Source organism: Cyprinodon variegatus, unplaced genomic scaffold (genome assembly GCF_000732505.1).
Source record: "Cyprinodon variegatus isolate N-32 unplaced genomic scaffold, C_variegatus-1.0 Scaffold69, whole genome shotgun sequence".
Taxonomy (NCBI): Eukaryota; Metazoa; Chordata; class Actinopteri; order Cyprinodontiformes; family Cyprinodontidae; genus Cyprinodon; species Cyprinodon variegatus.
In genome coordinates, this window is record NW_015150522.1 from 562,340 (window position 1) to 579,845 (window position 17,506).

Below are 17,506 nucleotides of genomic sequence, written 5' to 3' on the forward strand. Positions count from 1 at the left end.
TAACTTATAAGAATGCCCTTATCATAGGACAACGACAATACAGTTAACTTAAAACAGCAATTTGAAATCTGGTTTGATTATATGCAACTGTGGTCTGCCATAAGCCATGCATCACTGATTTTAATATACTATTCATTTGTACTAGTCCCTTACTAGGAATGTTATTGCTTCCTAGTGATTTTTTTTTCATTTAGAAAACCCAATGTAATCAGGTTGATCAAATTAGGTTCAATAGGATTTATTGCAGTTTAACTACATTTCCCATATATATATATATATATATATATAATGTTTGGCACATGATTTGCCTCGTGCACCTTCATCGTATGTAAATGTTTTACCACTAGGAGGCAGCAGTTTACAGTTTTTTTTTTTAAGAGTCAGTTCAATTATGGCTAAAATTATTTCTTTAACAGTAACCCCAAAGTCAGCCATATTTTCAGTTTTTTCCTTTTCTGAAGAGATAAACCTTACAAATTCATACTTCCTGTAGTAATACTTAAATGACAAATATACACCCAATTAACAGCATTTATATTTTAATAGCCAAATGTACAAAAACCATTCAAGATGGACATGCATGTAAAAAAAATCTTTTACTTTCAAAATCTCATGTGAAACCAGCACAAGATTTATGCATTTAATATCAAAAAACACCTCCAAGTCAAGTGGGGAAGAAAAAGCTTAATATGATTTTTTTTTTTTTTTTTTGCAAGAAAAACCTTTGCAGAAAAAAGAACATTTGTCAGAAGACTGGTCCGATTGTGTGCTTTTTCTCATTTTTGAATGAATGTGTTAAACCTTGAGCTGAAAATGTAAGACTGGTATTCAAAGCAATACTTATTTAATTAGGATTTATTTCAAAGCCAATTTGGACTAATTTCCGAGTTTATGAATGCTGCATCAAAGATTTGTCACGGTACACAACAAAAAATAAAATAAAAAACAAAAAATTAAGGATGATAAGCACACAAAAAAATATAAAATGACAAACTAAACAGATCACTTCAGATGGAGAATAAGTGGTTGATGAGGAAGTGCTTCAAAAAGTTGAAGTGGGTAAAGGTGTCGAGTTCTTTTTAACATGCAACCTGAAATATTTCATAGTTTACCCCTTAGATCTTCCACACAATAAAAAAAAAAAAAAAAGAAAAGAATGTGTACAATGATTTTTATTCTCATTTCATTTTTTTGCATGTTTGAATATCTTAACTGCAACCATCTTCAGACTGTTCCACAGAAAAGGATTATGGGTCTTCAATGTCCAAGAAATCTTTTCGGGGGGGCGCACTGCCACGGTACCAAGCACAAGAGTCGTCGCTCCTCTTGATGCAAGCATAGTGTTTGGCCTGCTCCCCATTTACAGTCTTCTCAATCACCCAGTCTGTCCAAAGGCACTCCGCCGGGCTGCTGATCATGCAGGGGATGGAGGTGCAGCGGGTGATCTAAAGGTTATAGAAAAGATCGAGGTAAGGAAATGGTAAATGGCTGTACTTTTATAGCTCTCAACCTTTTTTTGACTTGTGTTCCCCTTTGAGCATTTTTATCTTCCGCTCAGACAAAAGTACTGATGATTGTCCAAAAGTGGAAAGTACAATAACAGATTATGTAACAAAAACCATTTTAACCTGAGTATTTAATTGTTAGGCATTTCATTCTTTCCATTCCAAAAGAAAAAAAAACAAAAACAAAAAAAAACAGAAATATGTAGCCTGGAAGTTAGTAAGATACAAAATAAAATATAAAACTGTATTTATAAAACTGGAGCTCTTCTGAGTAACTCCCTTATAATCACATTTAAACTTGATGAATTGGGAAGAAAATATAAAAGAAAAATTATAGTCAGAATGACCTAATTAGTTTTACTTTTTTTCTCCCATCTAGAAACCTGAGCTACTTTGATAAGCTCCCATAGCTCAGTGTGAAAAACAGCTGATATCAGGCTGCTCTCAACATCCAGGATGTTCCTTTGCCTCGTTTTGGTGAACTCAAACATATAAGAAAATTTTTTGTTTTTGGTTGATAAAAGCTTGTTTACATTTTCAATTGGGTTCTAACAAAGCAGACAGATCCCAGCCCTATTTTATTTTACTCCCTAAGAAATAAAATATTTTCATGCACCCCTTGCAATGCACTTATAGACCACTAGGGTTATGCATACCCCCAGGTGGGAATCACTGCATTAGAGTTTAGAAACATCTTTTGTACCGTGCAAGCACAGCCAGTTTCATAGCGCTGAATCAGGCTCTTCTTCTGGATGGCGCTCAGGGTCTCCCACTGCTCGATGAAGTCACACAAGGTGATGTGCATTGTTCCATCCACCTCCAGTTTACCTGAAATTTATAGAAAAAAAAAAAAAACATACTATATGGAGTAGGAAAAGCAATTTGATTCTATTAAAAGGGATATAAAGATGTATTTTTAACAGTTTTTAAATTCTTACAATACATAATTGTGAATAAAATGGATTATTACCTGTGATAAGGTACTCCTTCTTTCCATTAGTGTCTAGAGTCACTCCACACACCGCTGAGGATGGAGCAGTGTAGATGGCATCAATATCCTGAGTGGGACCTTTGAACATCTGAAGATTTCAAAGAAATAATATATAAGATTAATGATGATTATTTGCAGTCATTAAAGAACAAAAATAAGGGCCCCCCTCCCCCATACCTTGATCTGTTTGACTTCATATTTGATCCTTTTGATGGGATTTCCATAAACATCATTGCCGCTGTCAATCTCCTGCATTCCAACAACTTTCGCCCTGATAACTACACAGAAACACAGTGGTCCAGATTCATGGATCTCATTCAAAACAAGAAAACCTTCACAGCATCCCTGTACAACCACACATCATCATAGGAATTTGGCAGCAAAAGAATCATGCTGTAGGGATTTTTTTAATTTTATTTGTGAATCTGGACAGTTAATGGGAAGATTGATTAATTAAATGTGAAATTTGTGAGGTCTCAAGTCAAAAAAACACAAACATTCAAATGTTATTTGCAAAACCCTTTATATCCGAGAACTCACATTTGCCAACTGCATAAAAGAGAGGCACACGAGAGTTTCCTCAGCTCCAGTCAGTTTGGGCTTTATATTTTCTAAGTTCTTAAGCCTAGGTAGGAAGAAGCCAGTCAGCAGTATTTAAAAAGCTAAACTATGTCAGCTGGCCTTGCTGTCTGAATAGAGGTGCTGACATGCAAATTAAGCACATATTTTTTGCATGTTGCTTCAACTTTTCCCTCATAAGCTCCGAAAAAAGCACCTCAAAGTCACATGGCAAAATAAGGCACAGACTGGAACCTAATACCTCTGGATTACCTGCATAATGCATAAAGTATTACTGTAAATTCCTAACACCACCACAAAAGGAAAAGGCTTACAGTTTACATTTTTAAGAGGGGGAAACCAGTGACAGAGTTAATGCTAACCAGATGTTCTCGCTCAAATTCCAGTTTGTTCTTTGCTTTCTCAAGGTGGCAGCTGCAGATATATATTTTTTGGATCAAAACCTGGTTTCCACTTTACCAAATAAGATCAAATATTCACTCTTTCAGGATATAAGCCTATTCCAACTTAACTTTTTTCTTTTTCTTTTTTAAATCAGCCGCTTCCCTCAACAAACAACATTGAGAACTTCACAGTATAGAAACTGCTCCAGAAATTGTAATCTTTTAAATCCTTTTGCCATTAAAGCTGCAGAATGACCTTATCCTACCTTAAGAATTAAGTGGCCTGGAACTGAGAAAAACTAAATTTTTTAAATATCTAATTAGAATAAAAATAACGTTTTGATTAAAAGAAATGTATGAATGCAGAAACCAACATGTTGCCTTACATGTGCATCAAGGCAACATCTTTAGGCCTCTCTTGCTTTCAATATATTCATTATCTCTATGAAGTATAGCGTCACCTCCCGTAAATTAAATCAAATGGTTATCAGTTTGAGGTGGTAAAAAAATATTACTCGTCAACCACCAAATAGAACAAAGCAAATGGGAGCAAAATATTTCATGAATATAACATGAGTTTGGCTCATGCCACTAACCCGTTAATTAGCCTGTATTAAAGGTTCCCAACAGTCTGCCTCCATAGTGTTTAAGATCTAGTAAATACAATATTTGATTGAAAGTACTACAGACACTTTGACAGGTATGGGGCATTGCAGGCTAACAAAAGAAGCCAAACGATGGGGTGGACCCGCTAATCCGTTCCAATTTGCACGTTTTAAACATCGAACTCAATGCTATTCCTTGCATTTTGAATTGAAAAAACTTCCTGGATGGGAAGGAAATCCAGTTAAACTATCCAGCGGATAGTTTAGGCAGTAGTTTATTCTGAACTGCATTAAATAAAAAAAAAAGCCTGATCACGTGTTTAAGACAGAAACCTTAGAGGAGAGAAAAAAAATTTTTCTATTCAAATATGGAAGCTTTGTATATTACTTAATAGTACAACGCAGCTTCGGGTTGTAAAGTCAACATGTTACAAAGGGCATCCCCTCGTAAGACCTTCAGTTATGTGCCAGTCTGTCTTTCAACATGAAAATTGTCATTAAAATATTCCATGTTTATAGTGGAAATAAGCTGTTTAAAGGGTCGCTTTAAGAAAAGGTGGCTCACCATTTACCTACTTGAACCCATAATGAGACACTACAGAATTTGCAGGGGCAGAAAATCATCTTTTGCACATATGTGATGAATAAAAACAGACCACTGCTGGTTAAATAGGACAGATGCAAGGTGCAAAAGTATTAGAAAACACAAAGAGAATAATGCTAAGGGGAATAAATCCAGATCAAACTACCTGTGGGCTGAAACTTAATTATTCTGTCAACCAATGTCACTAATCATTCAGTTTCCCATGCCACTATTTTGGGCACCCAAGGGGTGGGTGGAGATAGTTTGGGAGGAAACCCACACAGACATAGAAAGAACATGCATTCTTAAATAAACTCCACTCTGGTTCCTGAGTGACAATGCAAACCATCACACCACTATTCTAAATAAAAAACATCAAAATCTTCATTTCATGACTCCTATTACACGTGATTCTATTTTTTTTGCTCGAGTCGATTTGGTTTCCTTTCCTGGTATACAATTTATACAAAGCTCTACTTGGCTGTGATGATTACCACAAGAGGCTGACAGAGCCTCTTAGATAGCCACGAAGCTCACAAACGGAACTGGAGGAAGGGTTGAATTTTCCAGCTAGTCAAACAACAATGAGTGGACTAAAACAAAACGTGAGGAAAACAAAAAACACCCCACCATGCATGTCATGTAATTGCATCTACTTTCCTCAGAGAAGCCACAAAGGATGGACAAACACTAAGACTCAAAACGATCATCTCTTCAGGTTTTTTGGATCATTGTGTGAAAATAAAAGTTTTAATGTACCTGTTTGTTTTTTTTAAAATGACACCTAAGACACTGATTTTCTGTTAAGTCCTGAGGGGTATTTCATAAAGCTTGCTCAGAAAAGTCAGATGTGTATGTTCAATTCTGACTGAAATTAGGCACATGTTGAGATTACTGGCTTGAAATATAAGAACGCTTCGCTTGCTTGGGGAATGGCAGGCCATTTCTGAGAATCCAAAATTTCCTGATTTTCTAGATCTCAGCAACTTTCACGCAGATATGAGTCAGGGAAGATGAATCCATGAAGAACCAGGATGCTGTGTTGCTCCAGACCTGCCAAGGTTCTTTTCAGAAAGCAAAAAAGAGAAAATATTCAGCATGCGTAGCTTATTCCTTGTCACCATTTAATGGCANACCATTTAATGGCATCATGCATTTAAAGGGGAACGCCGTTTTTTTTTTTACATTTGGCCCCATGATTTTACGTTATTACATCATGTTCTACTCACCCATATGAGTCTTGTGTCAGTTGAAGCCGTTCTTAAGATATTCCGTTATATATCCAAGTAACGTCTTCCTATGAGCAATCGACTTGAAGGCACAAAGTAAACTGTTCATAATTTATCATTTATGGTACGCCAGCATTCATAACATGTAGGCCAGGCATTCCCAAAGTCGGTCCTCGAGGCCCGCTCTCCTGCAGGTTTTAGAGGTTTCCCTGCTCCAGCACAGCTGATTTTCATTGATAGCTGATTAACAGGCTTTTGCTGAACTGCAATCATCAGAATCAGCTGTGCTAAAGCAGAGAAACCTCTAAAACCTGCAGGACAGCGGCCCTCGAGGACAGACTTTGGGGATGCCTGATGTAAGCGAATCACTGTCCTCCAGACATCCGCAGTTATATTTTTTTATATTTATATCTTTTAAAAAACGAAGCAGCACGTGAATGACATCATACGCATGCCCCAGGCTACCATTCATTCTTCCTGTCCACTGAACTGCTGCTAGTTTTACTCACCTGCCTGGAAGATGTCTAGTGCTACTACCACAGATGATCTCACTCTCGAAATGGAAATGAACGATTCAGATTAGCTAGCTGAACGAATAGAAGGAATAGAGCGTAGCCCCCTCTGCCACGGACTTCCTGTCCTTCCGCTTTGCTTTTTAAACATAAATAAAAGAAAATAAAACCACGAATATCTAGGGGACAGTGATTCACCTACATGTTATGAATGCTGGCGTACCATAAATGATAAATTATGAACAGTTTAGTTTGTGACTTAGAATCAATTGCTCATAGGAAGACGTTACTTGGATATAACCTAACGGAATATCTTCAGAACAGCTCCAACTGACACAAGACTCATATGGGTGAGTAGAACATGAAGTAATAACGTAAAATCAAGGGCCAAATGTGAAAAAAGCCAAATGATGGTGCCGTAAGTGAAAGGGTTCTGGCTTGGCTGGCTCTAAATCTGGTCCCGATCTGGTCAAGGTCACTTGGTAGATTGCCACCCAGCTTTATAACCAACTACCAAACTAAGGCAGTTTAATGAAACACCCCCTGGCCTCCATCAGACTAAAAGCTTTTATTCCAAATCCCTTCTGTGTTAGCAGGGGACATGCTATGTTATTGGGAACTTTTAAAAGTCTGAAAAAGTTTCAGCAAAGCAATCTTACATGTCTAATTTTTGATTAATTCTAATAAACAAAAATTTTAATCGATTTTATATTAATACACTGTATATTCAGTACTATAAGGCATTCTGGATTATGAGGTGCATTGCCAATGAATGGTTCATTCACATCAGATTATAAGAGCGTGTCATTTCCTTGCTTCCGATAATCCGGTACCATTGATTCATTAATGATACATTTCCTCACATAAGCTCTATTTCTATGTTTCTATGACAGAGAGCCTTAAGTTTGAAGTCCAAGACGCGAGAGTGTCTTTTAACAGGTGCAAATTTTGGGGTCCTACTTTTTACTCCACCACCCTTCTGACTACTGTAGCCGTCATGCTATGGTTCTATAGTTTAGCAAAGTTATACTAAAAATGTTAACAGAGTGCCATGTACCTTAAGGTAAACAAATAGCTTGGGTTCAGCAAGCACAACCAGCATTCATCCATGTATAAAGGCAAGCTGGATTATCAGGCACACTAGTTTTTTTAGAAAATTGATCAAACCTTACAGTGCAGAAAACACATTATCTAAGTGTCTCTTCTTTCTTCACAGTTTGACTCAGTCTGCGATATACCGTATTGCATAAAATTATTTAGCAAGTTAAGAACAGTTCTCCTTTCAAGGGCTTAAACGATTCACTTTCTTTATGCAAAAGGTAGAAAAGATGAGATCTATCCAAATGTGAATAAAGAAGTGCACATTGAGGACACTGTATGGTCAGGGAGCATTTTCCTTCCTCAGGCAAAAAGTGAGGGAGTGGGTTTTTGTTTATTGGCATCAGGTAACGTGTGGTAGCCCCCACAGAAGATAAACAGGCATCAGGCCTTAACGGAACTACACATTTAGTTTGCTGTATTTTAAAAATAACACATTCCAACAGCAAACTGGTAATACAGCTACCAACATGGAGGCTTGGATTTATAGAGTTTTACTTTTTTAATCAATCTCACCACTTTCTACATGGAAAAAGCTTACACTAAACTAATGATGAACTCTTCCTCCGAAAAATGAAGCAAATATTCAGTTTTCCATTGTATGAAATCTTCCATTAGGGGAAATATGAAACCAGAAGTTGAGCAATCGGTGTTACATAATGTAGTACAAAACACCAGACACTCAGACCTTCCCTACATCTTAGTAAGTTAAGGTTTAATATGAAATTAATGAATGAATTACTATACAATAACATTCACGCTGTTAGAATTGGTGGTGGGGGGGACAAAAAACAAGTTTTGGCCGTACAGATGCATACCCCCCCCCACCCCACCCCCCCACAGACTCATTAGTTAGTAGTACATTTGTCAGGGTCTATCCATGGTGCTGAAGACTCAGTGTCTGTGTCAGTCATGTCAGAACTTGATCAATTATGTATCATTCAGGAAGTTCAGGGGAATTTCAGCACCTTGGTTTAGTCAGAGCCTAAACACTGTCTGGGTTAATGGAGAGAAACAAAAAAGGTGAGTGTCAGACACCAATACTTAGAAAGAATAGCTGGAGTCTGTATATGACCAGGTCTATGTCACTCTCCACGAACTTTGCAAGAATGTTGAAGTTTTGACAGAAACCTCTGGATCTTAGAGCACCTTCCAATCTTTGGCTCAACCTGAATACAAAAGAACACTTAAGCCATGATGTGAGTGTGTCCACAGTCGCCGCAATAGGTGCTAATAACAATAGGGCTGGCAGTTAGGAAGGAACTAGCCGGATGCTTCCTAGCACCAATGCAGTCTGCATAGGGGCCATCCTGACGTCCCTAGCTACTGATAATGGCGTTACCGTTGCCCACAATCTTTAACATGACAGATGCTATTTTCCATTCCTCAATATGTTCCGAGTTTTAACACAGCTTTAGCCATTTGCTAGATTCATCTAACTTTTGTTTATTTGTAGTTCTGGGAGGCTGTAGTTCCAATTTGACCAGTGCCATTCATCTGCATACCCACAGTGCAATGATGTTCCTAAGGCTGAAGGCTAGAGGCCTTCATCTATCCTGGATGGAGTTCTTACTGTTCAACCAAACACCAGTGAAGGGATAGGAGCGACAAGAGGAATTTGGATCAAGCCAATGCCATGTGTCCTACATGGCTTAAAAAACCCCAGACGATTCTGATAACTTTCTTTCAAAGCTGTACTTCGTTAGGCGACTCTTCTAAAGCCCAGATTTGTGGAGGAAAATGTTCAAGGGTGGATACTTTATCTGCAACCCAAGCAGATTTAAAGCAGGCCCGTTCTATAATTCAAGGTCAGTGATATAAATGTTTGAACATTTTTTTGTTTTTTCAATCTACTTTAAAATAAATATAACCGGCTGTAGTCATTTATAGCATCCAGCTATTCTTCAAACCAGATTTGTGCTGTTCAGAAAGAAAAGGAGGGGGTGGAGGGCTCACTAAAAGTCAACAGGTAGCTTAGTTTAGACCTGTAATTAGAGATGTTGGGTTTTCCCACAGTAAACTTTATCCAGTATGGGCAAAACATCAATTTTACTCACACTGTGAAACATTCACAAAATGATGCAGGCATTTGAATGAACAACATCACTCTCTTCTCACATTCTAACTTATTCACAAATCTAATGTGGGAAAATCTAGGCCAGAATCTAAGGGAAGAGTGGATGAATTCATGCGATCAACCCATCTGACCTAAATGGGGGGGAAAAAAGGAAGAGGGAAGAAAAACAAAACCAGCATTTAGTTGGCTTTAAATTCTTTAGGGAAAAATACAAAAACAAAACAAAACGGGGTTTCCCCAAACTACAGAGCAGAGGAATGCCATGGCTGAGGGAAAAAAAAAAAAAAAAGTCTGTGTTCCCTTCAGTATAAATGCCACACACTCAATCGGGTACAGAGTAAGCAGAGGGTGGGGGGAAAAATGTTCAGTAAACACTAATTCATCTGGCAACACAAGCTGGTCCCTGATAGCTCAAGGTATTTCTTAAAGGCAGCAGTGTTTTGTTAACCCCTTATAGGGCTAGTTACTGTGTTTGATCACTTGCACGCCCCTTGGTGAGGTCTAGAAGCACAAGATCTATATCCAGCCATTCAGCAACGATGCTGCTACATGGCTGGACATCTTATTTTGGCATTTGACTAATTAGATCAGCCCTTGAATGATACATTACCTGCTGTAAATTAAGTTGAAAGTCAAAAAAAGGTAAAAAGCTATTGAAAAGTTAAAAAGTAAAGTTAATAAGGCCTAGTTAACAATTATATTTAGGTTTATAAACTAAAACATGTAAATGCCAGTATCAGCATTAATGCCTCTAAGGTTATGTTGTACAATAAAATGTGTTTTTCTTTCACTTTCAGAGTGTTTTTCATGAATTTCTTATAGAATTCCTTAGTCATTTTTCTTAATATAATCGGGCAAGTTGGTATATTAATTTTTGCCATCAAACTATCCATATTTTTTGAATGTTACAAATCTTTTCCTGGATTCCAATAACACTATTGGCCTGAAATTTTGTGCTTCAAAAGATTTCACTGAGTGCCCTCTAAAGGGTTAAAGGCAAAAATGTTTGGGAAAAAGAAAACAAACCATAAAAGGATGAAATCTTTAAATTGTGCCAAATATCCATTTGAAATAGACCAGTGGTAAATATTAAAAGAGGTAAACAATTCATATGACACAGATTCAGATGGTTTGAGGTTATAAATCAACCTATAAGATTCAGAAACATAAACAGATGATTAGAGGACAAAATAGGGAGGGACATAGAGAGAAAGAAAACTTCATCCTCTGACTTTTTAAAATAGAACAGACCCTCTTTAACTCCTCTAACAATTTGTAAACAGTTTTATAAAATAAACTACCTTAAAAATGAACTTACCAACGTCTGAGTTGCAGAAAGCTTGTTGGGGATGCGCAGGGGAGCAGCTGCAGGCTTCTGCCATTTCTTCAACGCGCCACAGAAACAGGAGCGCCAGAGCGACTAAACAGCTGTTCATGGTGCAGCTCATCTTTATAAAAAACTTATGACTGATTGGGTTTAGAAGAAGGAATTTGCGCGCTAGAGTACAAATTATAGCCTAACAATTATCATCGGATTAAAATAAAATAAAACAAATAGTGCAGCTGTCAAGGCAGGAGACGATCAGGGGGCTGGTGCTGGATGTTTCCAGTTGCAAGGCAGACGACCCTCAATCCCTGCCTGTTTCCACCAGAGGCGAGTTTTATGTGCAGACATCAGGCTCCGCCTCCTTCGCAGGGCGGTGAGCTGAGAGGTCACAAGCTCCCAGACTTTCACATGTAAGGACAAACTCCGTCAGCACCGATATGACACACGTGTGTTGCATCAAGGGGACCGGGAAATTAGTCATGCAGCGTGTAATCTTCTTTTTTTTTTATAAGAAACGAAAAAAACTTCTTAAATCTATGTTTTTATACTTAACCTGTGCTTCTAGATCCCTTCCAGATCCTCCTAATACTTTAAAAATTCCTATCTATAACTTAAGGCTATATATTTGTATACATATACACATTTGTCTAATTTGTTTGATTTTAAATATTAACCAAAACACACTAAAGCACCATAGGAGACAACCAACATTTTTTCCCCTTTAGTCATAAAACTGTGTAGCAATATAGAGGAAGCGGGTGTATTTATTTTTCCCCCTTATGCATAAGTAATAATATTCTACATTCATTAACTGTAGACGTCAATAAATAAAAGTTTGTCTGATGATGTAACATTTTACATTTTGGAATGAAAATTTGAATTGCCCTTTATTGTGTAAATTTATTAGTAAACTTGCATCAGGAGGAAAATTTTAAGCACATTGTCCTTTTAACATCTACTAATATCTAAAGTAGATTAAAAAAATAGTTGGCCAAAAAAAAAAGGGAAAACAATCCAACCAATCGTTACGAGGGATGTTCTTCAATTTAGCATTGAAGAATATTTAACTCTTATATGAGGTAAAACAAGGCATCTGTTACTATTATTCTGCTACTTTGGAATCAGCTGCAGGGGAAACTTTTTATTACAATAATAACTTGTACTAAATTCTTGACGTACCGATACTGAAAACCACAAAACTGTCCAGTTTTATTTAATAATAATAATAATAATAAAATTATGTTAATTAAATTACAGCTTGGCTTATAAACCCATAGATTTCCTTTTACTGCTGCTTGTTTGTTCTTCAGCTATTACAATGTGCTTTAGCAGCCACTTCTCAGGGCTGAAAATATGTATTTTTATTTCTTCATTTGCTTCATTATTAATGATTTTCAGATCACACGAATCATTTTTAAATCAGACCACCCTGGCCGTATGTGGAAAAAAAAAACATAATAGGCCAGATGTTGAGTTATATTCAGCTTTCCAAAATTAATTAAATTAATTAACCCACACCTTTGTCTGGTTACTACTTGAAGTTTGGAAATAACAATTGTCAGGCTCAGATCAAAAGGACACAGTTTTTGTGGCGGAGAGAATTTTGGGTTTCACAAAATGTTTATTTAAGATGGAACTATAAGCTCAAAATTGGGTGAGAACAGTATGACACTGATCAGTATCACCCTTTAACAGTTCAGAAGGTGAAAGACGCAGCTCCTGACAGACTGGTCTGACAGTTTATAGGGTTTATAGGCTTTGACATAGACATGAAAGGTGTCAAAGGTGGAAGTGTGGAAGAGGGAGTAGCCCGAATTCGAAAGTGCGTTAGAATCTCCCGCATGCCTGATTGGAGCTGGGAAATTGAATTTTCTACGCCAGAACGCCACTATCTGTCCGCAGATGCATCCATGTGTGGCTCTGTAAGGCTCAGAACTAAAGGACGTAGTCTCTGAGGTGGAGAGACTGTTGGGTTTAACAGAATGTTTATTTAAAATGGAACTGCAGAGAACAGCAGTTCTCTGCAGGAACCTCTGCAGGGGAGAACACAGGTTAGTGACCACGTATATCTGGCGGAGGATGATAATGAACGTGAGTCACTGACCTGGTCTTAAAGTTCAGTCCGAGCCGAGAGGATGAGGTTGGTTACAGCTGGTCGGCTGCCAACGAGACGCAGCAGGTGGCTACCAGAGAGTCCCAGACACTGAAGTCCCGGAGGTCGGATGATAGGCAGGAGATCAGAAATGAGCTGTTGAAGGAAGGCAGGATAATCCAGAGGGCAAAGCCAAAGCCGGTGTCAAGGACATGCTCATGAGTCAGAGCCAGGAGATCAGAGATCCGAAGAGGTACTGAAGAGAAATCCAGGACAGTTTCAGGAAACAGTTCCAGGTTCGGTACACAGGCAGAATCCAGCAGGAGTCCGAGGACAGCTCAGACAAACAGATCAGAACGGGGATAGGCAGGCTCAGGTCCAGAGGCAGAATTGGTCATGATCAGACAATCAGAAACACTCAGGTACGCTAGAGAATTTTCACCAAAGGTTCCAATAATCTGGAACTGATGACTGGTTGAAGGTTGGTTAAATAGAGGCTGAATAATAATAATTGAACATCATTGATCTCACAATAGAGAAATTCCCTTCTGCATCTTATCCCATCCACTTGGTGAGCAGTGGGCTGCCACTGTACAGTGCATGAGAAGCAATCAAGGGTTAAGGGTTTTGCTCAGGGAGCCAGAGTGCACACTGTGGGGATTGAAGCAGCTACTTGCAACATTCTCAGTGCGCAAGCATCCTGCTCTAACCACTAGGCCACCACTGGAGCAGGTGGATCAAATGAAGTGTAATGAGAACTAGGCGGAACTAGGAAGGTGAATGAAATGAGTAATCAGGCTAGTCATCAGCGCTACGATAATGACAGATATCACCTTAATAAAACACAATCCCTCACATAAAACAAATTAGAAGACTTAAGAGTGCAACAAAAACTAAACATGTTGCAGAACAAATTCTAGAAAATAGCTTAATGACCAAATGAGTTCTGAGAAAACATGAAACACAAAAGTAAACATTTAAGAAAGCATTTCAAACAAAAAGCTATATATATATATATATATATATATATATATATATATATATATACAATTTACAACAGAATTGTATTTCTAGGAAGCCTGATGCTCCCAGTAGGTGTTTTAAAAAAATAAAAAACGCTGACAGGAGAAGCACTGATTTAATATTGATGTTGATAGAAAGGTGTTAAATACAAAGTTCCGTAAAAATTCAAAAAATATCCACTGGACTTGGTTTCCAAGATCTGAAGAAGTTTCGCCACCTCTCCAGGAAGCTTTCTCAATTCAAATGTCTGGATCCGCAGTGAGTTTGAGTCTTATATAGACAAAGCCTTGTATTGCTTGGAAACATGCAAATGGTAACTGATGAATGGGTGGTTTGGTTCCATCGTTAGCCTGTAATATCTGAAACCTGTCTATGATTCTGAGGGTCGGTCGTTAAAAGGGGGGGGATTGCCGTTAAGGGGGGGATTGTCTATATAAGACTGAAACTCACTGCGGATCCAGACATTTGAATTGAGAAAGCTTCCTAGAGAGGCGGCGAAACGTCTTCAAATCTTGGAAACCAAGTCCAGTGGATATTTTTTGAATTTTTACGGAATGACTATGACCTGGATGACTGAGAACCTTCATCAGCATATAAATACAAAGTGAAACACATTTTTTATGTTTATGCAGCTATAGAAATGCAGACCAGTCTGTGGGTCTAGGCTGGCAGCTGCCCTTTACCATAGTTCTTATTTGGAGTTTTGCTTGTCTTAAAAACACAATGGCTCTTTAAATCACTTAAATCGCTTAAAAACTCCCGTATTAGCTTTTCTGATTGATTGACGCTCCAGCAATTTTCTGAACTCCGGCGTTGAACGCTTGGATGCTCGGACACTCCCACGCTCGGCAGCGCCGCTGGACCTCTTGATGCCACCCCCCATAGACGCACCATAACAATTGCATTTTACCTTAGCATTTTTGAAGGGCATGTAAATCCTATAATGGAAACATTGTTCCTGGTGGTTGAGGTCTCTTTCACTAATATAAGGCACCTTGTCTCAAAGTAATGAAAGTTTAATGAACATAGTAAACAAAACATAAACGATTCTTACATTTTTTGAATGTGGTAAAAAAAAAAAACTTATTCGTGGGGGGCTCCACCTTGCGTTTTCCAGGATTGAAAACATCCACTCCTAACATCTAAGATACTAAAGAGTTCTAGAGGAGTAAAAGAAAGGAATAGGGTGCGAATAATCAGATCATAGATTAAATAAAGAGACATGCACACCAAGTAATCCCAAACATAAGCAAAAACCCTTCATATGATCTTTGATTTTAGGTGTTTTCATTAATATAACAAAAAAAAAAAACATATGAGTTGATATAAGTCAAGCTCTAACAATGACTTGATCAATATTTAGTTTGTGAATCTTTAGGGAAACAAAAAGAAGATGGTTTTCTTGATAGTTTTACATTTGGGACCCTATCCTCACACAGAGAAACTTAAGATTTTATTATCATCTAAAATGTAGTTATCGTAAAAACTAGGACATATAGATATTAATTTATTCACCTCTTATGAGACATTCAAGTTATTTACATAAACATGAGCAGTAAATGTAATTAAAAAACAACAACAATGTTTTTGTAAAGGAGTAGTAAGGACATCCAATAATCTATTTCCATTATAAATATCTTAATTCAAACAGAGGCATTAACATAGGCTTATATTTTTTATTAGCATTTGAAAGAATGTAAGATCAGTTAATGATTGGTATGTTCTTAACTCTTGAGAGAGTGAAAAAACAATCATAGGACTGAAGGAACTCAAAAAGGCCTAAAAAAAAAAAAAGATTTTCGACTCATGTGAAACTGGTAATGGACTTAGGAATATTCCAAAAGGAAGTGAATTTCCACTTCATGGATCATTTAGAATGAAGGACATTCAGCTCAACTCCAACATGCCAATAGTGACTAAGGAGATGTGCAAACAGGAAACATTTGTTTTGGTTTTTTTAAAGAAAGAAATAAGGCAAGACAAAATAGTAAGAAGCTTAAAATTACATTAAGTCATTTGCAGACTAATAGTGGCAAGCACCTTTTTATCAGCTTCCTTGAGGCACACTGAAGGAAGAGAGACTGCCATACACAGGCACCCCAGGCGCTCTGAAGGTAATGTGTGTGAACTGACACATCAACAGAAACCAAGAGAGCTGATGCCCCTACCAGCAACACTGAAAAGATCACAACAATAAAACATGAATTTAGTACTAAATACAGCACCCTAATAAAAAGAAAAAACATACCAAATACAAACTAGTTTTTTTTTTTTTTTTTTTACCAATTGTTTAATGAGTACAACATGGTTAATTTTTGAAATTATTTTTTTAGAGGGGGAAAAAAAGGGTAAGACACTGTTATTTGACACATCAGTTGTCCTGAAGGGTATTTTTGTTCAAGAAGTTTGATTTTACCTCCAACTCAAAATTACTGTTATCCTGAATTACATTTCCCAACAACAAAGCCCTTTGAGTAACCCTCATCCCACGCTGCGGTTATCAGTGATTTGTTTTAGTGAGAGTGTTTATATACGTAGACTCGCTTTCAGTAACTACTGAAAAAAAAAGGTGTGTAGGAGACTTGGCACTGTGGTGAAGAGTGACATCATCCACTTACGCTTAATAGATTCAGTCTGGTTTATTCCCTCAGTGTAAGCAACCCAAAAGCCTCCATTACTCAGTGAAAGAAACATATTCTCAAATTCCTGAATTACTTTAAACATAGACACGTGTAAAGACTGCTGCTTCATTGGAAGTTTCACTTCTATTGCAGCACCTCTTAATGATGTAAAATAGCTGTTTTTGATAGTGTTGATAATTGACACTAAAAATAAGTGAAGGGAACAGATAGAACAAAGACTGGTGCTGCTTTGCTTACTGACATCATATTTGGCAGCTGGATGTCAGTGGTCTCACCACTCTGGCAAATATTTCCACTGTTTTCCATAGTTTAGCAGTTTTGCGTAGGTTATTTTCTGCAGGTCTCTCACTCAATGTCTAACTGAAAACTAGCCAGAGGGAAAATGATACAAACAATGTATCATCCCTGTTGTCAACATAAACTTTGCTTCCCTGTAAAGTGTTGCCGGTTATATAATGAAAAGTCCCAATTAGTTTGTATGACTCGTATACAGAATGGAAGTTACCAGAAACATAGGCATATCAAGAACAATAACAGACATCAGGGTATGAGGCAGAGGACGAGAAACACAAAAGGAAGTGACACATCCCAAATGAGACTGGTCGGGAATTCACTTCTCTCTCACTATGGAGGTTTACCAGAGGCAGCAGAAAGGCACCAGATGCTGCCTTCTGGGCAATCGCCTGCCAGCCCTTTATCCAAACATTCGGCTTCCTTTTGCACAACGATGCTAAAACATTGGGTCAATTGGATCAACAGGCTTCTGGGCATATTTTAAATGACCTCACAAGCTGACCATTCGGAAAGTATTCCCGTATTGCAGCCCTCACTGTAGCCACTCCTTTACTCTTCATTCAAGA

At 37.7% G+C, this 17,506-nt stretch overlaps 1 protein-coding gene across 1 annotated transcript; it reads right to left on the minus strand.

Annotated features, from left to right (window-relative positions):
- Positions 1-525: 525 nt before the first annotated feature.
- Positions 526-11,207, minus strand: LOC107083192 (metalloproteinase inhibitor 2-like). Its single transcript, XM_015372206.1, has 5 exons — positions 10,881-11,207; positions 2,674-2,774; positions 2,476-2,584; positions 2,209-2,333; positions 526-1,445 (listed from the first exon to the last, which is right to left on the minus strand). The coding sequence occupies exons 1-5, from the start codon at positions 11,008-11,010 to the stop codon at positions 1,248-1,250; spliced, it is 663 nt and encodes a 220-aa protein (XP_015227692.1). The 5' UTR covers positions 11,011-11,207; the 3' UTR covers positions 526-1,247.
- Positions 11,208-17,506: the final 6,299 nt, after the last annotated feature.